This window comes from Manihot esculenta, chromosome 18 (assembly GCF_001659605.2).
Source record: "Manihot esculenta cultivar AM560-2 chromosome 18, M.esculenta_v8, whole genome shotgun sequence".
Lineage (NCBI taxonomy): Eukaryota > Viridiplantae > Streptophyta > Magnoliopsida > Malpighiales > Euphorbiaceae > Manihot > Manihot esculenta.
Window position 1 is genome coordinate 5,463,824 of NC_035178.2, and position 20,961 is coordinate 5,484,784.

General features: G+C 35.9%; 4 protein-coding genes across 9 annotated transcripts; 2 read left to right on the forward strand and 2 right to left on the reverse strand.

Annotated features, from left to right (window-relative positions):
- The first annotated feature begins 738 nt into the window (after positions 1-738).
- LOC110606031 (bet1-like protein At4g14600) lies at positions 739-3,827 on the forward strand. The gene is made up of 4 exons (XM_043953013.1): positions 739-1,064; positions 1,188-1,311; positions 2,718-2,774; positions 3,415-3,827. The coding sequence occupies exons 1-4, from the start codon at positions 1,003-1,005 to the stop codon at positions 3,574-3,576; spliced, it is 405 nt and encodes a 134-aa protein (XP_043808948.1). The 5' UTR covers positions 739-1,002; the 3' UTR covers positions 3,577-3,827.
- Positions 3,828-6,034: 2,207 nt separating this feature from the next.
- On the reverse strand, positions 6,035-10,810 carry LOC110606493 (serine/threonine-protein kinase PEPKR2). Of its 6 annotated transcripts, none has more exons than XM_021745318.2 (5): positions 10,676-10,791; positions 10,501-10,538; positions 9,320-10,161; positions 7,030-7,326; positions 6,035-6,701 (listed from the first exon to the last, which is right to left on the reverse strand). In XM_021745318.2, exons 3-5 carry the CDS (start codon positions 10,074-10,076, stop codon positions 6,337-6,339), a joined length of 1,419 nt encoding a protein of 472 aa, XP_021601010.1. In that variant the 5' UTR covers positions 10,077-10,161; positions 10,501-10,538; positions 10,676-10,791; the 3' UTR covers positions 6,035-6,336. The 6 variants fall into 6 exon arrangements, with proteins under 6 accessions (XP_021601010.1, XP_021601011.1, XP_021601009.1 ...); XM_021745319.2 differs by having other exon boundaries at positions 9,320-10,155; positions 10,676-10,786; XM_021745317.2 differs by lacking the exon at positions 10,501-10,538 and having other exon boundaries at positions 10,676-10,810.
- Positions 10,811-10,899: 89 nt separating this feature from the next.
- Positions 10,900-14,323, forward strand: LOC110606495 (phosphoribosylaminoimidazole-succinocarboxamide synthase, chloroplastic). The gene is made up of 12 exons (XM_021745321.2): positions 10,900-11,263; positions 11,513-11,614; positions 11,723-11,852; positions 12,315-12,407; positions 12,496-12,584; positions 12,707-12,787; positions 12,879-12,968; positions 13,066-13,155; positions 13,353-13,403; positions 13,490-13,536; positions 13,826-13,883; positions 13,975-14,323. Exons 1-12 carry the CDS (start codon positions 10,958-10,960, stop codon positions 14,032-14,034), a joined length of 1,197 nt encoding a protein of 398 aa, XP_021601013.2. The 5' UTR covers positions 10,900-10,957; the 3' UTR covers positions 14,035-14,323.
- A 3,076-nt stretch (positions 14,324-17,399) lies between these two features.
- On the reverse strand, positions 17,400-20,656 carry LOC110605925 (pentatricopeptide repeat-containing protein At5g27460). The gene is made up of 4 exons (XM_021744610.2): positions 20,503-20,656; positions 20,138-20,405; positions 17,810-19,715; positions 17,400-17,705 (listed from the first exon to the last, which is right to left on the reverse strand). The coding sequence occupies exons 1-3, from the start codon at positions 20,541-20,543 to the stop codon at positions 18,474-18,476; spliced, it is 1,551 nt and encodes a 516-aa protein (XP_021600302.2). The 5' UTR covers positions 20,544-20,656; the 3' UTR covers positions 17,400-17,705; positions 17,810-18,473.
- Between the last annotated feature and the right edge of the window lie 305 nt (positions 20,657-20,961).

Below are 20,961 nucleotides of genomic sequence, written 5' to 3' on the forward strand. Positions count from 1 at the left end.
TTCTCACTCGAATGAAATAGAGAAAAACTAACTATAACCATTGAAAAAGGAGATGAAACTGCCAGAGAAAGAAGCGTTATCGGGAAAAATTTTTTCTCTCAATGTAAATGAGATATCCCGTAAAACATCATATACTTTATAAATTATTTAAAATAAAAAAAAGAAAATATATAAAAAAAACAAGAAAGGAGAATGAAGCATTTATTATCTAGACTAGACTTATATTAGTAATAATCTCATTTTTGCTCTAACAAGATAAAAAAAAAATTATACGAAAATTCTCATTAAAGTGACCATTTTTGTTTAAAGTCGATTGATAACAAGTTAAATATTATGTACAAATAGGGCTCATTTTCTTATGGTGTTTTTATATAGAATTACAAATTTAAACCGACTGGCAATTTATTTAAAAATATAATTTATTTAATCATATCACATAAATATAATTTATTTAATATTTGTGATGCTTTTTTAATTTATGAGTAATAATTATATTATTACAAAATTTTTGTAAATTTCTAGATATTACAATTGAATAATGATATAAGAGCATATAACATAAAAATTTATATTAAAAAATAATGTTTGATTTGTTGTGAATAATATTAAATATTTTTTTAAAAAGTATTTATTTTATTTTCAAATGTTAAAATTATACATAATCACATATAAAATTTACTTGTAGATTGTATGTATACAAGATAATAACGCCAGCCCATCGCACGTAGGTGCACGGTAACGCGGAAGCGACACAAAGCAGGGAATTTGAAAACTTCTCGCGTGGGGCATATGTTCGTTTGGAACGTATAGAGAAGAGGCAGCTTTACGTTTTTCCCTAGCCAGGCTTACCTATAAACAGAATTAGGAGCACCATCTGATCCTCCGGATAGCCAACGGCAACGGAGGATATATCGCCTGATAACGTCACCATCTCCTACATTTTCAAAATCTCCGTATTCTGGTCTGTTTTGATTTTGATTTAACCGCTCAAAATTATCTTCGATGGCCGCCAATTCGAGCCGAGGTGGTTCCTTATACGGTGGTGCTGCTCCTTACAGATCGAGGTATCAAATCCATCACTTCAACGTCGGTTTAGGGTTTAGGATTCTTTGATTTTTTTTTCCTGGTAATTGGTTATTGTAGTAAAATTATCGTTGATATCTCTCTTGATGTGTATGTATATGAAGGGAAGGACTCAGCACGAGACCGGTGGCGGGCTCCGATGAAATACAATTACGGATTGATCCGATGCAAGGCGACTTCGACGATGAGATCTCTGGTCTCCGTAGCCAAGTTCGACAACTGAGAGATGTGAGTTTTTCTTTCTTATTTTTTTTTTTAAAAAAAAACTGAATTACGAGGCTCGTATAGCGAAGCAAAATCAATCAATCACAAAGTGGGGAACATGGTGCAATATTCATTACGCTTTTTTGGTAATCATAATTTTGGATGTATACTTTGTTTTTGTTAAGGTAGGAGTGGTTTAAGTTTGGTGTTTAGTTAGTCGGTTTCTGATAGAGCTAGAGCGAAGAAATTAAGCAATGCTTGGCATTAAATGGTTATAAATGTGCGACTGAAGGGCCTCAAATCTCAGTGCTAGTTTGATTTTATTTCAGGCAGTGTCCAGGGAAAAGTAAGCATGCAATGTTGATTAAATTTTTTGCTGCTAATTTTTTGTTTCCTAATCATTCAAATGATGTTGTCCCGCATTGCTATTTTTCTTTTATGTTTTTTCCTGCGGTGTATATAGGTATTTGGAAGAGAATGGAATTGATAATTAAAAGGGAACACTGAAGATGATTTCAGCACAAAAAAAGAAAAAGAACCTCTTAGATATATATATATATGGAGAAGTTGTTCAGAAACACTTGCAGGGCGACACTGCATAATTTTTTTTCTGACTTTAATGTTGAATTAAATTAATGAGTTAATGGCATGTACTTTTGAATTTGTTGCAATCACACCCGAAACCTATTTTTGCCAATTAAAACCTCACATTTTAGAGTTGCTCCAATTGTATCCTGCAGTTACTTATGCCGTTAAAAAATTAACAGAATTGCTACATCACTTGGCTCGTCAACGCTACTTCACTATGCTACGTCAGTAAAATTTAGAATTAATTGCCAAAAAACCCCTATACTTTACTTTTATTGCAATTTCACTCTATATTTTTATTTTTTGCCAATTAAACTCCGTTCTTTTAATATCTAATCAAATTCACCCTACCATTACTTGCATAGTTAAAGACTTATAAAATTATTAAGTTACTCTTTTTCACCATTAAATATATTTAAATATTACTACTTAAATTATTATCAATTTTACCTTGAAATTTACTGACGTGACATTAATGTGGAGAGTGATGTGTCAATTCCATTAGTTTTTAATGGTACAAGTAACGGCAGTGTATATCGGATATGTTTTAATTGGAAAAAAATGGTATAGAGTGTAATTGCAACAAAATTAAAAGTATATGTTTTTTTTTTTGCTATTAACTCTAAATTAATTTTTTTCTGTGGCCACATCTCTACTGACAGAAAATTACAAACTTTTAGCTTTATATTACATTTATTTACATAGTTGTATCTGCTTCCTACTTTCACAACTCAACATAAGTCGATAAGACCTTGTCTAATATTGCTACTAGAAAATATTTGAAATTTTCTTTATTTTTTATTTTGTAGCTCTGCTATTTCTTATACTTGTGTATGCTGTAGGTGGCTCAAGAGATAGGGACTGAAGCAAAGTTCCAAAAGGATTTCTTGGATAAGCTGGTAAAGTTTCCAATTGGCATGTCCTGTATTTATTTTGTTTTGATGCTCTATATTATTTTTGTCTAAATTGTTCTACGGCCCTTTTTTTAAAGGTTTTTTGACATTGTTAATTCATTGAAATCAGATTTCTATTTGAATACCTATGTTGAAACGACAATTTTGTGAATTTGAAAGAAAATGTTATTGTTCCATAACATGAAATTTCAAAATGGTAAGGAGAGGGTGACTCAAATCTCTGAATTTTATGGACTGCACGTGATAGTGTAAAATTAAAAGGTCTGTTGTGTTGATGGCTTAGGCAGCCACATCCCTTTATCTGCAGAGGAGTTTACTTGCTCAAAACTTCCCCTACTAAATCTTACTGTTATTTATATGCAGAAGTTTTTAAATTTTGGCATTTCAATAACTGGAAAATAATAGAAGTGATTTTATCATCAATTCATCACTATATGCAGCCTAAATCTGTAGTCATATGTAGAACTCTCTTTATTCTGTAGAGTGAGTGATCAAACATTGTACTATCATGTGCTCATTAGTCAAAGCTTTTTTATTTAGACATAACACTTTTTTTTTCCCTTTAAATTCCTACTTGTTAAATGTTGTAAACGTTTTATGAGAGTTCAATTTTGTGACTTAACAGCAAATGACCGTGATAAAAGCTCAAGCAGGTGTGAAGAACAACATAAGGAAATTGAACAGTAGCATCATTAAGAATGGTGGAAACCATGTTGTCCATGTGGTTCTTTTTGCACTATTTTGTTTCTTTGTTGTCTACATGTGGTCCAAGGTATCCAGAAGATGATGTGTTGCTCACTGAAAAAATGCCAAGATCAATGCATTCCATGGATAGATTGGTATTTGGAAGTTGAATTGCAGGATCCATTGTAAAATTTTTCACATTAGTCTTTATTTAACTTTAAATTTTATTATATTGTAGTTGAGCTCTTTTTATTGTGTAACAAAGAGAGATTATCACTACACCTGATATCTGGTTTTTGATGTATAGACAAAACTATGTTCCACGAAATTAAGCTTTACTAATACAATTGTGCACTTGCACTTTGTAGACTGTTGAATCGAACAATACAACATGCATAGGCCCTTGAATATGTCAATGGCTTGTTAATGGAACGCAGGTCCTAATGGCATCTTCCAGCCTCCTTGATTTTGCTTGGTTGAGAACTGTGCTGGCCTACTATGCAAAATGGATTTTCATAGGGCCCACCTTACCATCTTTGCAGAAGTGGAAGCACTCGAGATCTCTTGTTTTAGTTCCTTCCATGAACCTTGATGGCTCATCCCAGATTGGTCTGCCATCAGGGCATGTGTATATGACCTTTACGGCTCTACCTGTAAGCTCTAGCCATCCTTAAGGGAAGCACTCTAAACGCTTTTTTCCCTATACATGAAGAGCATGTTTGTCGGTGCTCAACTGAGGGGGGATTAAACAATGTCGGTATTGGTCATCACTCTAATCTGGATGGAAAACAGAGCAAAGCGATACTATTGATATGTAAACAGCAATGGTCATATTTTGCCCTTCTCTCTTTTCTTTTTTAGGGGAAATTTCAGCAAGGAAAAATGAACAGTTTGGCTTCAAGCAAATCGTTCTTTTTATAGACCAATTGACAACCGGAGCAATAGCACACAATCCACATGTTTACATAATCACAGAAACAAAAGTCCAGACCTCCATGAGCTTGGCGGAATAGGTAAGAGATTCAGGCAGATGAACAAGGCATATGAATCTCATCATTTTTCCCTTGACCTAGAAGCCTTCCTTTAAACATTTCTGAAGGGAAATATTACTCAGCTTCATTGGTCTCATAGGCGCATTAAGGTGGTCATGAATCTAGTGTTCCCTTCAATGGCATTTTTGGAGAACCTAAGATGAAGAAGGTGACCAGGTCTAAGAGCTTTGAGATCAGCCTATTGGATTTTTCAGTGAGAGGCTGAGAGCGAGACCGTCGGTGAAACTGAATGCTAAGTGCCTTTTCATTTGTTGAATAAAGCATATGTAAGCAGAAGTGGGAGTGGGAGAAGCGTTAACGGTGGAAAGGGAAGGCTTGAGGTTAAATAACGTCCGCTTGTTGCGTTGATTTTCTCGGTTTGTTTTTTTTGTTTTTTTTTGAAATGCAAAATCTAACCTAACCCATGTTTAGATATGTGAAAAACAAAAGGAATGAAAGTAATTTGGAAAAAAAAAGAGGGAAAGGTGTTTTTTCTTCTTTGGAAAAAAAAAGGGAAAATAACATTCTTTTTTTTATTCTCTCTAAAATGAAGAGAAATATTTCTCTCTTTTAGTTTATTTTTATAGTATATAGGATGAAATTATAAACTTACAAAAATTTTCTCTTTTTCTTTTCCTTTATTTTTTTCCATTTACAAACAATAAAAGAAACCTTATTTTCATATATCATATATCTTTTTTTTCCTATTTAAACAAGGAAAAGAAAATAATTTAAAAAATCATTACTCTCTTTCCTTTGAAAAATTCTGTACAAGGAGCGAGTGCGAGGATTAGCACTGCAACGATGATGGACGTAAGGATAAGCTTAAACATGTTTTATTAGACTTGAAATGACGCCAAAGGAAAGACTATTGGTTTATGGACTTATTATGAGCAGTTGTATCGAGATTGAGATGGATCTAATGATAAAGAAAACCAGTAAGCAAATTGCTTTGATCATGTTTTGGCCAATTACTCCATGGGTAATGCAAGAGGTATAGGGCTTATCATGGGAATTCATAATAATATTGTCCAATAAAATTTAATAAAACAAAATAGTGTTTCCTAAGAAAGAAAAGAAATAAAGTAAGAAGACCAAGAAGAAACTGCCATTCGCGTGCATGGAAGTTCCTGCAATCACACACCTTCATCTGTTTTGTTTGAAAAAGGGATCTTTCATAGTTTCTAATATTTGATTTTGAAGCACTAAAAGAGAATTAATCAATTAAAAATATTTTCTCTGGTCAACAAAAAAGTTAAATTATTTTAAAAAAATAATGTTTTTAAATTTTATTAAGACCTCTTAATATATAAATTTATTAATATATTTTATTTTTTAAATTAAAATTTGACAATGAAAAATAAATTATTAAAAAATATTGCTCATAAAAAATATTTTTCACATAAAATATTTGCAAATACAAATTATCAGACAAACTTCAACAAACGGAAGCTTAAAGGCCTCAACAAACAAACAGAAGCTTAAAGGTCTCAACAACTTGAAATATCCAGCAATTTGAACACAGGTAGCTTCCAGTCCCATGGAACAGGTGTAATGAAAAATTAAATCATAAAATTGTTAACTGACATTCTATTTACAGATGCTGTACATCAATTTACTCAATTCATCTGGCAACTACCATTATTCGGTTAGATTGCGAATACAAGCAGTGGAATCACTCATCCAAACAAATATTAACATGCTGCATATATACGGTTATGCTAACCTGTAACCATCTTCCCCTCTCCTACAGTAAATTGCACCAGGGCATGTTAGTTTTAAAATCCCCAGCTCATAAAACAGTGGAGATGATTTTGTTAGTGGTATCAGAATCAAAATGCTCTACAGAGATTGTTAGCTGTCAGGTTAGATGAATGCTGCTGCTCTGCTGGACTTGTGGACCCACACAGCTTGCTCCTCTTCGGTTCCGAAATCTTGACATGGGAAACTGCCACCGTAAGTGCATCCACCAAGCCCATCTCATCTTGCTCTTCTGACTTGCTGCTCCAACTATCAGCTGATGAATGATGATTTGAATCCTCAACAATGGAGCCATTCTCTACTTTGTATCCATACATCTCTGGTACAGGTGCACTGGCAGGATGACAGGAGGTTAGTCCAACTTGATTCTTCATTTTTGATTTAATGGACACTGTTTTTAACATGCGTTCTGTGTAGAACAAAATCCATGGGTGCCCTGCATCAATCGCAATTCAATGATAAATTTATCAGGAAGCTCATATTTTGTGAATGAGTCCAAAAACAAATAGCAAACTACAATGTAAAATGGTAAAAGAGGAGCCAACTATGAAGAGTGCTGGATGGACTCAGTTGGACCAATGAGAATATAAGCAATTGAGGGAATGGGGAAAAACAGTGTCATTCGCCCACTCATAAGGAAATTTTCACAAGCCACTAAAGTATGCGTAGCGACAAATCAGACCACACACACATATTCAAAGGGGAAGAAAAAGAAAAAGACAAGACTTAGAATATTCCAGAAATTTACAGCTTGAGAAACTTACTTAGAACTTCATCTGCAGTTATCCTTGCTGAAACATCCCTTATTAACATTCTGGAAACTAAATCACGTGCAGGCTTAGATATGGACTCCCAAATTCCTGAGTGGAAATCAAGCTTCACATTCTTGATTGCCTCAAAAACAGCTTCCATGGAGTCCCCTTGAAATGGAAGAACACCAACCAATAAAGCATGTAGTAGGACGCCAGCGCTCCATATATCAACCTTCTCAGAATAATTTCCTGACAATACTTCTGGGGCTACATATGCCGGACTTCCAGCCAACCCAGACAATGTCTGACCTGCATTCCATAATTTCATTGCACTATGAAATTTTTGAGAATATAAACAAGCTGATACTCATGAAGGAGCTATGACTTGACTCCAACTAGAAGGTTCTAGAGAAATATTCCAATAAACATAAAAGGAGCCCTAACGAGAAATGATGGAGTACATTGACAATTGGGCATATTAGACGTAAATTTCCACATTTCAATAACTTTGTACCCTTTTCACACTATGGCAGTTTACTAATATCAAATAAAATTAACCACAAGTACAATGATTCTTATATATACCACATTGCATATAATACCAGATATAGAATAACTTGTGAAGAGCAAAAGAGTTTTTATATGGTTCCATCTTAAATTAGAAAATAAACAGAAGGGGGGAAGATCCTTTTAGAATTTTTTCCATGCCTTCAGTTAGAGTCTATTTGGCATTGCTGTTAGATCTATTGTTGAGAAAAACACTTTCTTAAAATTACTATTTATAAAACATTAAAAAATAATTAAAAATTATTTTTGACATAATTTAGTTATAAAAAATCAAAATAAACATTTGTCATATGTAGGGAGAGTACAACTCATTAATGTTGTGCTTAGAAGTATGCATACTTATTGGTGTTGTGTCTTTATTCTCACAAAAGCAGTGGTGCAAGAGATTGATAAAAGATGCAGAAATTTTCTTTGGAAAGGAACCGCAGAAGGTGGAAAGAGAGGTGTTGTGGCATAGAATAGAGTATGCAGACCAAAAAGTGAGGGTGGGCTTGGCATAAAGGAGACCATTCCTTGGAATAAAGCTAGTGTAGGCAAATAGATGTGGGATTTGCTAAGTTGTAAGTCTTCTTTGTGAGCAATTTGGGTCACTAGTACTAAGGGCGATTTGGGTCACTAGTACTAAGGGCAAACAATTGAGTTTCTGGGGGATCACTAAACTTTTGGATGCCAGAGACATTTGTGCAACTTGAGAGATTTATTTAAAAAATGGTTTATATACAGGTTGGGGAAGGGGAATCTGTCCTTTTGGTTTTATCCATGGGCGGACGGTAAAAGTATGGTGGATAAATACCTATCCCTAAATGTCCCAAAGCATGCAAAAGTGCTAGACCTTTGGAGGGAAAGAATGTGGAGACTACTTGACCCTACAGATGAAACCATTGATGCAGCTTGGGAGGATATTAAATAATACAGAATCAATGAAGATCAGGAAGATATAATTACATGGGTCTTACTTCAAATGGGACCTACTCAATTGCAAGTGTTTGGAAGGAGTAAAGGACTCCCAATAATAGGATAACATGGTGGAAACTGGTGTGGGGAAGAATTCACATTCCTAAGCATAGCTTCATTGTTTGGTTGGCCTTGATCCGCAGGTTAGCTGTGAAAACTAGATTGGTACAATGGAGAGTAATGAATGATGCAAGTTATTGTTTTTGTCATGATCAGAAAGAGGATGTGGAGCATTTATTTTATGAATAACCTTTCTCAGCAAGAGTGTAGGCTGCTATTTTGCAAAAGTGTGCTATATCAAAAGACAGAAGATAAGCTAAGTTGGAGAGGAGAGGTCAGCTGGTTCACTAAGAAAACAATAGGAAAGTCGCTAGCTTGCTTCAGTGAGAAAAGTAGCTTTCTGTGCGGCTGTCTATTATATTTGGATGGAGAGGAACACGGTGATTTTCTAGTAGGTTGTGCCTGATGTGAATCAGATTATACAATGAGTTGTTGCTGCTGTCAGATTTAAATTGATGGTTTAGAACCAAACTCCAAATATGGGGGGTATAAACTGAAATGAATCGATATAAATTTTCTGCAAGTTTTGTGTTGAGGAAAAATGCAGGGGGAGCAACTCTTTCTCCAGGCTCACTGATTTGGGTGGGTACCGGTTGGAAGGCATTTTCTTGTCAGGCCATTGGATGGTTTAGTTGATTGTGAAGGCATTTGCCAACAAAGGGAGAATAAAATTTAGATGTGTTAGAAAGCAAATAGCTGATTACCTAAAGTAGGTACTTACAATTTGAGATTCTCATGGCCAAGCCAAAATCCGCAAGCTTTATTTTCCCTGAGCTCATGAGTAGTACATTCTCTGGTTTTACATCTCTGTGAACAACTCCCATATCATGACAATACTTGATAACTGACATCACATCTTTAAATATATTAGCAGCCCGTTGTTCTGAGTACTGACCCTCTTCAACCATCTGGTCAATCAAACGCCCGCCAGAGCATAACTCCATCACAAGATGAAAACATTCCGTCTCCTGGTAGACAGCATGCAATGTCACAACCCCAGGATGGCCAGACAAGTGCTGCATTATCTCCACCTCCCTATGGACTGTTTCCTCCCCCTTCCGCAAAGTCTTACAAGCAAATTCTACTCCAGTTGCCTTAGATCTACACAACCAAACTGAACCAAATTTACCACGCCCGAGAGTGTCACCTGAAAAAAAGTCATCCTCAATCTTATTCTTTCTACCTGTCTGGGTAGCTTTATCTATACACCCTATCTTCCTCTTGAGGCCTCTTCCAGGTGGGACCAAAGAAGATGAGGCACCACAAGGTGGTGCAGTGGCAATGCCTGCAAGTCTACTCTTGCAAGAGCTAACAGGTTCACAACCAGCATCTTCTTTACACCTCTTCTTTAACCTGTTGTAATCTTCAAGAGAATAATGAGACCTGATATTTGATGATTTCTTGTCATGGCCAGGTGTTAATTCATTTTGTATATCCTCACATGCTTCTGTTTCACTTCCTTTCCTCTTCTTCCTCATAGCAACGTATTAACAAAATCTCAAACTATAAGGAAAAAAAGGGGATTATTCCATTTTTGTAGCACCGCACCTCAAGCTTCTGTTCCTACGATCAGAAAAGATATAAATTAACATCAAACTATCTGAGTAGGTTCAACAATGCTCTGATTGCTCAAAATCAGAAAAGAGCTAAACCATATTCGTTTTGCAAAAGTTTTTGTTTTCCCCACTAATCCAAATTCTTCACCGTCTTAGGTCTTTCTGGTCCCGTGTTAAACACTAAACCACCCTATTTGAGAGAGTTTGATTACATTGTATTTGAAGAGCAGTATCAGAATTCAAAGATAAATCGAAACGCCAAAGGAATCGTTATTCCTCAAAAATAAACCTCAATTAATCAAAGATATCAAAAAGAGAAATGAAAAATTAGGGCGAAAATCGAAACCTAATGAGCCAAAATATCCTTCGAATTCAGAGGCCAAACTGAGAAATTCCACCAAGAAAGCGATAAAGTACATGCAACACAAATCGGTAGTTCGTTATAAACGAAATTTAGAAAGAGATTGATACAGGAAACCATAGAAATCTCAGATTCAAGAAGACATTGGTCAATATCTTACATAATCAAGATCAGTAATGGGAAAAAAATCAATCTTTATTGAAATGCGAGAGCGATAGACAAAGAGGGCCAAAGGAGATCTTGGGATTGGGGTTTTAGTAAAGTGCTCGCGTTTTTATTATCCAACCAAAGCGTCCGCTTATAAGGAGGCTCTGCCCTGCCTTTTCTAAATTCGGGTCTAACCCAAATACCCGACAGTACACCTCTGGACTCTATAAAGAGTAAAGAATGTGAAACAAAAAATTAGAGAGAAGTAGACACAGACCTTGACAAAACAGCGAAGATGTCTCAGTGCTTGAGAACCTTAAACCCTCCAAAACCCCTTCTCAATAACACCAATCTCTCAATGCCCAATTCGACTCTCCCTTCGTTCTCTTCCTTTGAACCAAAATTAAAGAGATACCCGAGGATCTCTGGATTGTCTGCACAGAATCAAACCCAGAAACAAAAATTGTCACTTGATGCTCTGATCAACAGTAGCCGCAAGGAGGAGCTCCTTGGGGCCATTAAAGGCTCATTATCTAATTGTCTATCGGAGACAAATCTTCATTTGACGGTTCCCGGTCTCAAATCTAAAACCAGAGGCAAGGTATTTTGGTTTTAGTTCATTGTTTAAACCTTTTTTTTTTGTTTGCTTGGCTATTTGCCTGTGTTCATTTGGTTGCAAGTTTAATTTCTTATGCAAAAAGAATCTAAAAGAAACAATTTGGCCTTAATGTTTTTCATTTCAAGGTTTTGTTTTGGTTGCATTCCCATATCTGGTGGGCAAGGATCTTTATGTAAAAGCTGTTCGATTGTTGTGCTGAATAGAAAATTATTAAGCAGCTTGATTTTGCAGGTGAGAGATATTTATGATGGAGGGGATTATCTTATTTTGGTCACAACTGATCGGCAGAGTGCTTTTGATAGAATTCTCGCTTCTATTCCCTTCAAGGGCCAGGTATTTTCGTGCTTTGCCCTGTCGATTTTTCTTGACCTGTGGTTGATTAAACGTTAATATTGTAAAAGTGAATGGTCATTAAACTAGTTGTAACTATCTTGTTCGCAGGTTCTAAACGAAACGAGCCTGTGGTGGTTCAATAGAACTCAACACATAACTCAGAATGCAGTTGTGTCTGCTCCTGATAAAAATGTTACGATTGCAAAGAAATGCTCAGTTTTTCCTGTTGAATTTGTTGGTAAGTTTTTCAATTGCAGGGTTTTGCATTTTTCTTTCTACTTGCTGTCCCGCATTTGAAAATGTTTTTGGAAGTTTTTATCCAGTTCTGCAATTTAGGTGATAGTTTTACTTTGTTTAGAATTGCTTGGAAAATGGTAGCTTCTGATATGACTCGAGACTTTATCATTTAACAAGATATCTCATAGTTTAAAAGCACTCTCTCTCTCTCTCTCTCTCTCTCTCCAGCCAGGGGGGAAGGTGTGTGTGCAGTGGAGGCCATCGGGATTTTGTAAATCATATGGAGGTCATTCAATGACATTGACAATGAAGTCACACGTGGATCTGCTGAAAATTTGTCCAATTGCATAAATTTATTCTAGTGGCTCATTTATAAAATAAGTTTGACATATAGAACATCTAGGTTGAGGATCTTTCTTCCTGAATTTTTTTAGTTGATCTTACTAATGCTGCTAATTTGTAGTTAGGGGGTATGTGACTGGAAGCACAGATACATCACTATGGACAGTCTACAAAAGTGGCGTCCGGAATTACTGTGGCAATGCCCTTCCAGATGGTGTGTTACCTGTTTCATCAAATGGTTTCTTGCTGCATAAAAGTCTTGAGCATCAAATGCTGTGGACTGATCCATTATTATGTTATAGGCTTGGTTAAAAACCAGAAGCTGACTGTAAATATACTCACTCCAACTACCAAGGCTGCAGATCATGATGTTCCTGTAACTCCTAGTGAGGTTTGATCATAAACTCCACTTTGAACTTTGAAATATACGGCGAAAAGTGCTGTAAAAACTTTTTGTCAGGTTCTAGTCTTTATAAATAAGCTCCAATTCTCTTGTCTGCTTCATTTGAGCAGATAATTGAGCAAGGGTTAATGACTCAAGCTGATTATGATGAAGCCAGCAGGAAAGCATTGAGCTTATTTGGATATGGACAGGTGATCTCCTCTATTCTTGCTAGGACAGTCTCTTTCCACAACAAATATACTATTGATAGCTTGATGCTAAATCATTCTGCGGGGCTTGCAGCGTGTGGCTTTAGAACATGGCTTGATATTAGTAGACACAAAATATGAATTTGGAAGGAGCTCTGATGGTTCAATTCTATTGATCGATGAGGTTTGGCACACTCATAATTACCCACTATCACTGATACACAGTCTCCTTGATCAATTAATGTCATTATGTGTTTTAGTATCTTTTCTTGCAATTTTAGGTGCATACACCTGACTCAAGCAGATACTGGATCGCCCATTCTTATGAAGAACGTTTTCGGAATGGCCTTGAACCTGAAAATGTTGATAAGGTCTGTTATTTGGTTTAAGTTTTCCTTTAATGTATCTTGCACACTTACTGACGCATTTACTGCCAATATCCATTGTGTGCATTACATTTATTTATTTTTCAATGGTGTTTGGGTTCATCACCACGGTTGGTTTCGATTTTGTTTTAGTCTGGAGTACCATGATTTACTAAATGGTTGAAAATTTTCATTTTGTCTAGGAGTTCTTACGGTTGTGGTTCAAGGATCATTGTGATCCATACAAAGATGAGGTGAGTCAACCAAAGAAGTTTAATTAGATTATATAGTTTTATGCATATTTTGCACTAAATTTAATTTGCTGATGCAATTCTTTTAGGTCCTTCCTGATGCTCCTGAAGAACTTGTTTGTGAGCTGTCTTGGAGGTAAATTTATGCTACTATTTATTATTGAGAAATGAATAAGTGGCGAGTCACCTAAGGATGATAATGAGCAGATCCTACTGAAGTGATTACTAAATACATCAGAGTGTCAATGGTCTTAACCATAAATTTCATTTGTGCTCCTTACAATGGTTGACAAAATGGACTCCTAAGTTCCTATAAGTGAAAACTCACAAGACTCTTATACCTTAATATTTTCTATTCTTTTTATAAATAGAGTACCATATTATCCAAATAATTGGCTCTGATATTTTCCCTCTTTGTACAATAGGTATATTTTCTTGTACGAGACAATAACTAAATCAAAATTTGAGGTGCCATTGTTAGAGGTAAATTTTTATGCAAAGATATCTTATTATATTATGATATCATGCAATGTAATTTGGTACCTTCATGCTTGTGAAATGGAATTTCATGCAGGACCCTATACATGATCGGATCTCAAGAAACGTTGAACTAGCATTATCATCCTTGAAGTGATTCTAGGCCTGAGGCTCCTTATGCTTCGCTGATTGAGATTACAGGGGAAACTGTATACTCCTTTTTTTGGTGCCATTTTTAGGCATTTGATCTCTGGCTATGCCAATTCCCGGAGGTCTTAGGTTTACGGTCTAGGTGTGCATGATAGGCCAAATTGTTATGTATCAACTCGCTCATGTAACAAATAATCAGCTGGCCTATTGTGTGCTTATACTTATGGTGCATTTTCATTAAAAACAGAAATAGATGATGCTTTGGTTGAATGAATTTATGTATTTTACTATCCCAATATCCTATTTAAATCTTATGAGAACCCATCATGGTCATTTTGCTTGTTATGTTCTCCCATTTGACAAATATACTAGGTGGTTGAAAGGGGAAACATCCCAGATAGAGGTGTGAACTAGTAGTACTTACAAACAAAGTTTGCAACTGCCGGTGCATTTCCGGAAGCACTTGAATCTTCCGGCTAAAAAAATTCAATTTAATGCCAGAAATGGTGGATTGGGGGATAAAAATAGAAATTGGTGAGACGGCGACGGTAAAGAATTAGAGACTTCAGACCTTTCCTATGAACCAGACTAGTTGCACGGAATGATTTGAATAGTCAAAGCAGGCACGGTATGGAACACACTGAACATGGTCCAAAGTAGTGCTGGTACGGTCCCATTTTGGGTTAAAACTGAAACTGCACTGAGATTTTGGTTTTCTTTTTTTTTTGCCAAAAAGGAACCCTTTTATTTGGATTCAATCTAAACCCGATTAAAATTTATTTTAGATTATTTAAACACATTCTATACTAATATTCAATGAGTTTAATTTTAAAAATTTTTAATTATAATTTTTAACAATTACATTAAATATTTATTTGTTTTTATTTGTTTAATACATTTACATATAAAAAAATATATATTCAATTATTTATTTGTATTGACGGTTATGTGTTTAATTGATAACATAAATATAAAATCTCAACCTGACATGTATTATTTCCTAAACTGAAGTTTCTGTTTGTGCCTGTACTTCATTACAATATGTAAGGGTTCCATTTAGACATCTACCAGTGCCTGCCAGAAAATAGAAATGGCCACAAGTGTGAGTTCGTTTGGGTACTGGGCAAGTCCTTGCAGCCTCAGCCTCAACTGTTATGAAACTCAAAAGTAGTTCAATACGAGTATATAGAAGAGGATCTACCAAACGATAGTCCCCTGCTGCTGCAATACAACCCTGCTCATTCAAAAGTTCCTGCCCTTGTACATGAAGGTAAACCTTTGGCAGAGTCTTTGATGATCATGGACTACATTGATGAGGTGTGGAAGGAAAGTCCTCTCCCACAATATCCATACGATAGGGCCAAAGCACGATTTTGGTCCAATTGATTTTGGTCCAATTTTGCAGATGACAGGGTTTGTTCTTGTGCCTTAGTACTGCAGCCTATTCATGAAACTCTGTTGATCCAGATATCAATGTTATTTTGTAGTGTGCGCTTGTCATGCAAATATTTAGGGCAGAAGAAGAGTAGAAAGAGAAAGCAGCAGAAGAAGCTAGTGAGCATCTCAAGACTATGGAGAGTGGTCTTTAGGGAAAGCATTTATCTGGAAGTGAAGATAAATTTTGCGGACATTGCAACAGGCTGGATTGGAATATGCGCTCGTATTGTTGAGAAAATAACAGATGTGAACCTGATTAATGCAGAGCCATGCCTTTGGTTGATGCTTGGCTTGCAAAGTTCTTGGAACTCCCAGCTATTAAAGAAAGTGTGCCTCCATGAGAAAAATTGCTAGAGCACCACAGGGGCTTCCGCAGGATATTGACATCTGCAACAACTTGAAACCTTTATCGGCAGTTGAAGTTGCACTAATCTTGTTAGCTGTCTGCATATTATGATAATTAAGAATCTGGAATGTTGATTCATGCAGATACCGAGTGTATTAAATAATGGAATCTAACCACTAGCACTCCTCATGTCTAACATGTTTGTCAGGAAACTAGTACAACCAACACATCATAATGAGTGGGAAATGTATTAGCATAATGGGTTTAGCATATAAGAGGTGACCCTTTCAATTGCGTACAAATGTTATCGCTGAAAGAATCGACTGCAAGTTAGAAACCTACTGGGGGCTGGGGGCTATACTATGAATGGTTGAGACCAGCTTGGGTTCTGGGGAAGTCCTTTGGTCCTTGAGAGGGAAGCGGGTTCTGAAGCTCAAACAGATAGATGACGAGTATATTGAAGAGGACCTCTCAAACAAGAGTCCTCGATATAGCCGTACAACCCATTCGACAAAAATCGAATATATAGCTGAGGTGTGGAGATCCATGCCTCCCACATGATTCCTATGAAAGGGCCAAAGCATGCTTCTGGGCAAAATTTGCAGAAAAGAAAGCTGAAGAAACCCATGTTCGTTAAAGACAATTTCTGATAAATTGGATCAGGAAGTTATAAACAAACTTGTTCAAAATATAAGCCGTCCAATTTTCTTGAAAATGAAGATTTACCACCAAACTACCACACAAGGGTAGATTCTTTTTTAAGAAATCCATTGATACACTATTCTTCTATTTCAATGCATGGATGTGATCATATGATACGCTTGTAAAGAAGAGGAGAAGAATGAGATTAAGTGAAAGAGGCTCAAAAGAATCTGAAGACTCTGGAAAGCGCCTTGGAGGAGAAGAAATCCTTTGGTGGTGAAACCAAAGACTATCTGCAGATTGCTGCAGGATGGACTTGAACATGGACTAAAATAATTGAAGAAATTGCAGATGTACACATGATATATGCAGAGACCACGCCTCTGCTCAACACTCAGTTTAGGGTTTAGGGTTCCTGACATCAAGTAATATATTGGGATAAATTGCAAGAGGACCTCAAACCAGTAAGTGTAGTAAAGAGCTTCATCAACCTAAAGCCGTTAGCTTCATTTCTCATTGTGCCGCCTGTTCCTTATTATGCATGATTGCTTGACGGCTATGTTACTTTAATAATAAGCTTATACAATTAAATTGAACCCGAAAAAACAATCCTTACCTAAATACCATGCATGCGGTGCATTTCCTGTAAAGAACCCTAGTGGAGCCTATTGAGTTCCACGGACTATTCACTATCCATATGGAAGGGCTAGTTCCCTGTATGCAGATAATGTAAAGGTAAATGAAGAAGCTAGCTTTCAGGTCTCATCATTAAAATGAATTTTATATTGTTGATTTACCATTTGCTCCATGAAATGGAAGTTTGAACCTTCAGGGTTAACACAGACATTTTCAGTAATCGGATTACAAGGTTTCTAAGAAGAGAAACTATAAGACTAAGGGAGTAAATATTGTTTACAAGAAATCATATGCATATCAAACAAAGGAAATGGGTGTTTCAAATTGAGAACAATTATATACATACCTTATATACAGAGAGTACGAGGTTTAAATTATAAGGGATGTTACACAGCATACAAAACGCAACTCCTCTTTCTGCAAATAATTAAAATGGCCCATCTGCTACTCCAATCCATGCAGTAAACTATGGGAACATTTGTTCTGGAAAGGGATTAGAAGTTCCACAAGAAGTACAAGATAATCTGAAGACATTGGAAAAAGGTCTCAAAGGCAGAAAATTCTTTGGAGGTGAAATAATAAGCCTTCTTGACATCGCTGGTGGCCGTATTGGAACCCTGTTATCAAACAGCAAAGGAAATTATTGATAAGAAACCAAGCCTTTGCTTGAAGCTCGAGTTGACAATGTTCTTGAATATCATAATTTAAGGAAGAGCACTACCTAGCACATATCAAAAGCTTCCAGGAGGATCCGCAGTTGTATTAAGGTGGAGCATTTAGAATCACTTACGATGCAGATTGCCTGCAAGCAGTCAACATTTGTGACTGCAAATTGCCAACTGGTGTTCGTGACAGAACCATCAAGGAACACACAAAAAAAAAAAACAAAATTATTGAACAAGTATGTTCATCTTCATTTTCAGTTCTTGCAGTACTTAATTTCAAAAGCAATTTAAGACACAGGATTTCAAGACCAACAAGCATCACAACCATAAACATCCATGCTGTGATTATCCAGTTGCCCATTATGTATGCCCACTCTTTACAATAATGGTGAAACTCTTTTAGTTTCTATTCTTTTCTCTTAAAAAATCTCAAGAAGGTTTGAAAGATCTTCATGGTCAAACTTCAACTTCACTCAAAGAAGCAATCTGCTGAATTAAGAAAGACCCGCACATAAAGCTCGTAAGGAGGCAATTTGCTGAATTAAGCAAGCTTTGCATGCATTTAGCTTTCTTTCTTGAAGGATAGCCTGCTTCCTTCATTTTTCCTCATCTGGTTTTTTACCCTTACCAAATCCTTAATCCCAGATAAGCATTATAAGTGCAGTCAATTAAAACCAGCCTTTGCAGGAATCCACTACAATGATCAATACCACTGATTGATTACACACATGAATAGCAGGCTTGAACAAGGGAAGAAGTCTCATCATCCATCTCAATTTTATCCTTGTCCATCATCTTAAGTATGTCAGGAGCGGTTCTCCGAGCATGAAGGTGCATTCTGAGGATTATCTTATACAGCGGTAAACTTGCAAGACCCAAATGATGAATAGCTTGAATATAGTGATTTGCATCTTCAAATTTCCTGTGCTTTTCCAAGTACTCTGCAATAGCAACTAAAATACCATGTGATGGTCTCCATTTACAATTGTTCAACATAGAAAATGCTTGCTTCACAGCAATTATGGCTTTATCCATCTTTTGGCTCTTTACCCATCCTTCCATTAGAATCTCCCATGTCTTATAATTAGGGCATCCACCCCTCTCCAATGTGTGAAGATGTAATGACTCAGCTTTGTTTATCAATCCATTCCGCACATATGCACCAAGAAGGACATTGGATACTCTAATGTCATACGTCCTACAATTGCTCTCCCATTCCATAAACACTCTTTCAGCTTCTATAAGGTCACCTACCTTAACGAAGCATGACAATATACAAATGTAATTGGCACATGTGATTCTTCCACCAACTCCTTTGCTGACTTTCCAAAGCCGCCGAACTCCCTCCTTATTCTTCAATGAGGAATGTTGAGTAATAAGGAATAAGTAACCAAGGCGATTATTGGTAGAGAGCTTTTTTTCTGCATTTTCAAGTGCTAAAAAAGCTTTGTCAACAAGGCCTGCCTTTATGTAAATATTGGCCAAAGTAGATAGAGTGCTCCATCCAACTTCAACATTTTTATCATTCACCATTTCCCTGTAAACCATCTCAGCTTCTGTGACCTTAGACAACTCAGCCAACGAATTCATCCAAAGGTTGTAGGAGAGGATAGTTAAGGGTATTTTATTATGTTTCATTTGCTGGATCACAAAGAGTACTTTCTCATACTGTGATGTAGCCATATAAAGTTTCATCATCTCATTAAATGGATGAGAATTCACAATCAGCCCCAAGTCATTTAGATTCATCATGAGAGCTTCAGCTTTCACAGTGTCTCGTTCTTTTACATAACCATGAAGAAGAGGGAGAGCAGCAGCTTTTCTTGTAGCAGAATTGGATAAAAGTTTGAAGTATCCTTCAGCTTCCCTTAAACCATGAACTTTCAAGACCAATTCTAACTTCAATGCATGATCTTCTGCTGACATGTGGAAATTATTTCGAGTATCCATCCATCTGAATATCTGTATATTAACAGAATCAAAGAACCCAAAAAACATAAGATATTTCTGCTAAATAAAAGAAGAATAAAAGGAATCACCTAATGGTAGTAACAAGCATATGTTGTTCACAAAGAAGTAATGCCAATGCAAGAAAACCTCGGGATTGCCAAAACCTATATTTAAATGGAGATGCAGGATTTTTTTTCTTTTCCTTCATCAATATTTATATGCATATTGAAAATGGAATCTTTCCATTAAACTGGAATCTCGCCTCTCTCTCAAAGCACCTATCTTGCAATTTCACAGAGAAACAAAACAAAACAAAAGCGACGCATTCCTTCAAAAAGAAGAGTAAACTGAGCCGTAATACAATATTGAATTGGAAAAATCAGAAACTAACAGTAAATTATGGAGCTCAGAGCGAAAGAATTAAATGGAGGAACCTCAAGTGCGTGGTTGTATCGCCTAGATTTCGCCAGTATCCCAGAGATATATCTAAGCTGGGAGATTGTAACTTTGCCGCCATTATCGACCCAATTTTGAAGTACGTATGCTGCGCTTTCTCCAGGCAATTTCAGTCTCAAAATCTCCCTTTTGAGGTTGCCATTGGCATTACTATATTTCAAGGATGATTCGCCGACCTTATCCATCGGCGAAGCTCGTGATGATATGAACATCGAGAGATTCCTGTCATCGAACTGAAGCCGACCACTGCGCTCACATAACGCATTCATTGAAAAAAGTCGAAACTAATTATTAATTGATCAAATTCCAAAAGGAAAAAGAGGAATCTGACAAGTGATTTTACCTTCTAAGACTGGAAATGAGTGGCCGAATGCGAATCGCCATGGAAGCAAACCTACTATTGGTTTTTGCACAGAAGGGTGTAAAGGAACCAAGTCCAGCTGAGTTTTGAAAAATCAAGTTGTCTATTAAAATTTTGTGAAGTTGGACCCAAATGATTTTCACTCAGTTAGTTGTTAGAGTGTTTAGTTTAAAACAGTTCAACTTATTTATAAATATAATAAATATAATTTAAAATTAAATAATTTTAATTAAATAAATACATATATAAATCAATTGATAAATTGATAAATAACTATATTTTAAATCTTAATAATTTGAAATATTTATAAAATTTAAAAATATAATTAAATTATATAGAATAAATTTAAAAGACTTTCGAAAATCTATACAGAATTTAAATTTAATTTTTTTATGACATTAATTTTAATATGTTTACAAATATGTTCTAATAAACAGTTTT

What these genes read in the sequence shown, in the direction of transcription:
- LOC110606031 (XM_043953013.1), top strand. Translation starts at nt 1,003, where the DNA reads ATGGCCGCCAATTCGAGCCGAGGTGGTTCCTTATACGGTGGTGCTGCT. An exon ending in GCTGCTCCTTACAGATCGAG is followed by an intron (nt 1,065 to 1,187) that starts GTATCAAATCCA and finishes ATGTATATGAAG; the next exon opens with GGAAGGACTCAGCACGAGAC. An exon ending in AAGTTCGACAACTGAGAGAT is followed by an intron (nt 1,312 to 2,717) that starts GTGAGTTTTTCT and finishes TGTATGCTGTAG; the next exon opens with GTGGCTCAAGAGATAGGGAC.
- LOC110606493 (XM_021745317.2), bottom strand. Translation starts at nt 10,076, where the DNA reads ATGAGGAAGAAGAGGAAAGGAAGTGAAACAGAAGCATGTGAGGATATA. An exon ending in GGCCATGAGAATCTCAAATT is followed by an intron (nt 7,327 to 9,319) that starts GTAAGTACCTAC and finishes TATGGAATGCAG; the next exon opens with GTCAGACATTGTCTGGGTTG. An exon ending in AACTGCAGATGAAGTTCTAA is followed by an intron (nt 6,702 to 7,029) that starts GTAAGTTTCTCA and finishes CGATTGATGCAG; the next exon opens with GGCACCCATGGATTTTGTTC.
- LOC110606495 (XM_021745321.2), top strand. Translation starts at nt 10,958, where the DNA reads ATGTCTCAGTGCTTGAGAACCTTAAACCCTCCAAAACCCCTTCTCAAT. An exon ending in TTTTCCTGTTGAATTTGTTG is followed by an intron (nt 11,853 to 12,314) that starts GTAAGTTTTTCA and finishes GCTAATTTGTAG; the next exon opens with TTAGGGGGTATGTGACTGGA. An exon ending in GCTTATTTGGATATGGACAG is followed by an intron (nt 12,788 to 12,878) that starts GTGATCTCCTCT and finishes CGGGGCTTGCAG; the next exon opens with CGTGTGGCTTTAGAACATGG.
- LOC110605925 (XM_021744610.2), bottom strand. Translation starts at nt 20,543, where the DNA reads ATGGCGATTCGCATTCGGCCACTCATTTCCAGTCTTAGAAG. An exon ending in CTCATTTCCAGTCTTAGAAG is followed by an intron (nt 20,406 to 20,502) that starts GTAAAATCACTT and finishes ATGTGAGCGCAG; the next exon opens with TGGTCGGCTTCAGTTCGATG. An exon ending in GATACAACCACGCACTTGAG is followed by an intron (nt 19,716 to 20,137) that starts GTTCCTCCATTT and finishes GTTAATATACAG; the next exon opens with ATATTCAGATGGATGGATAC.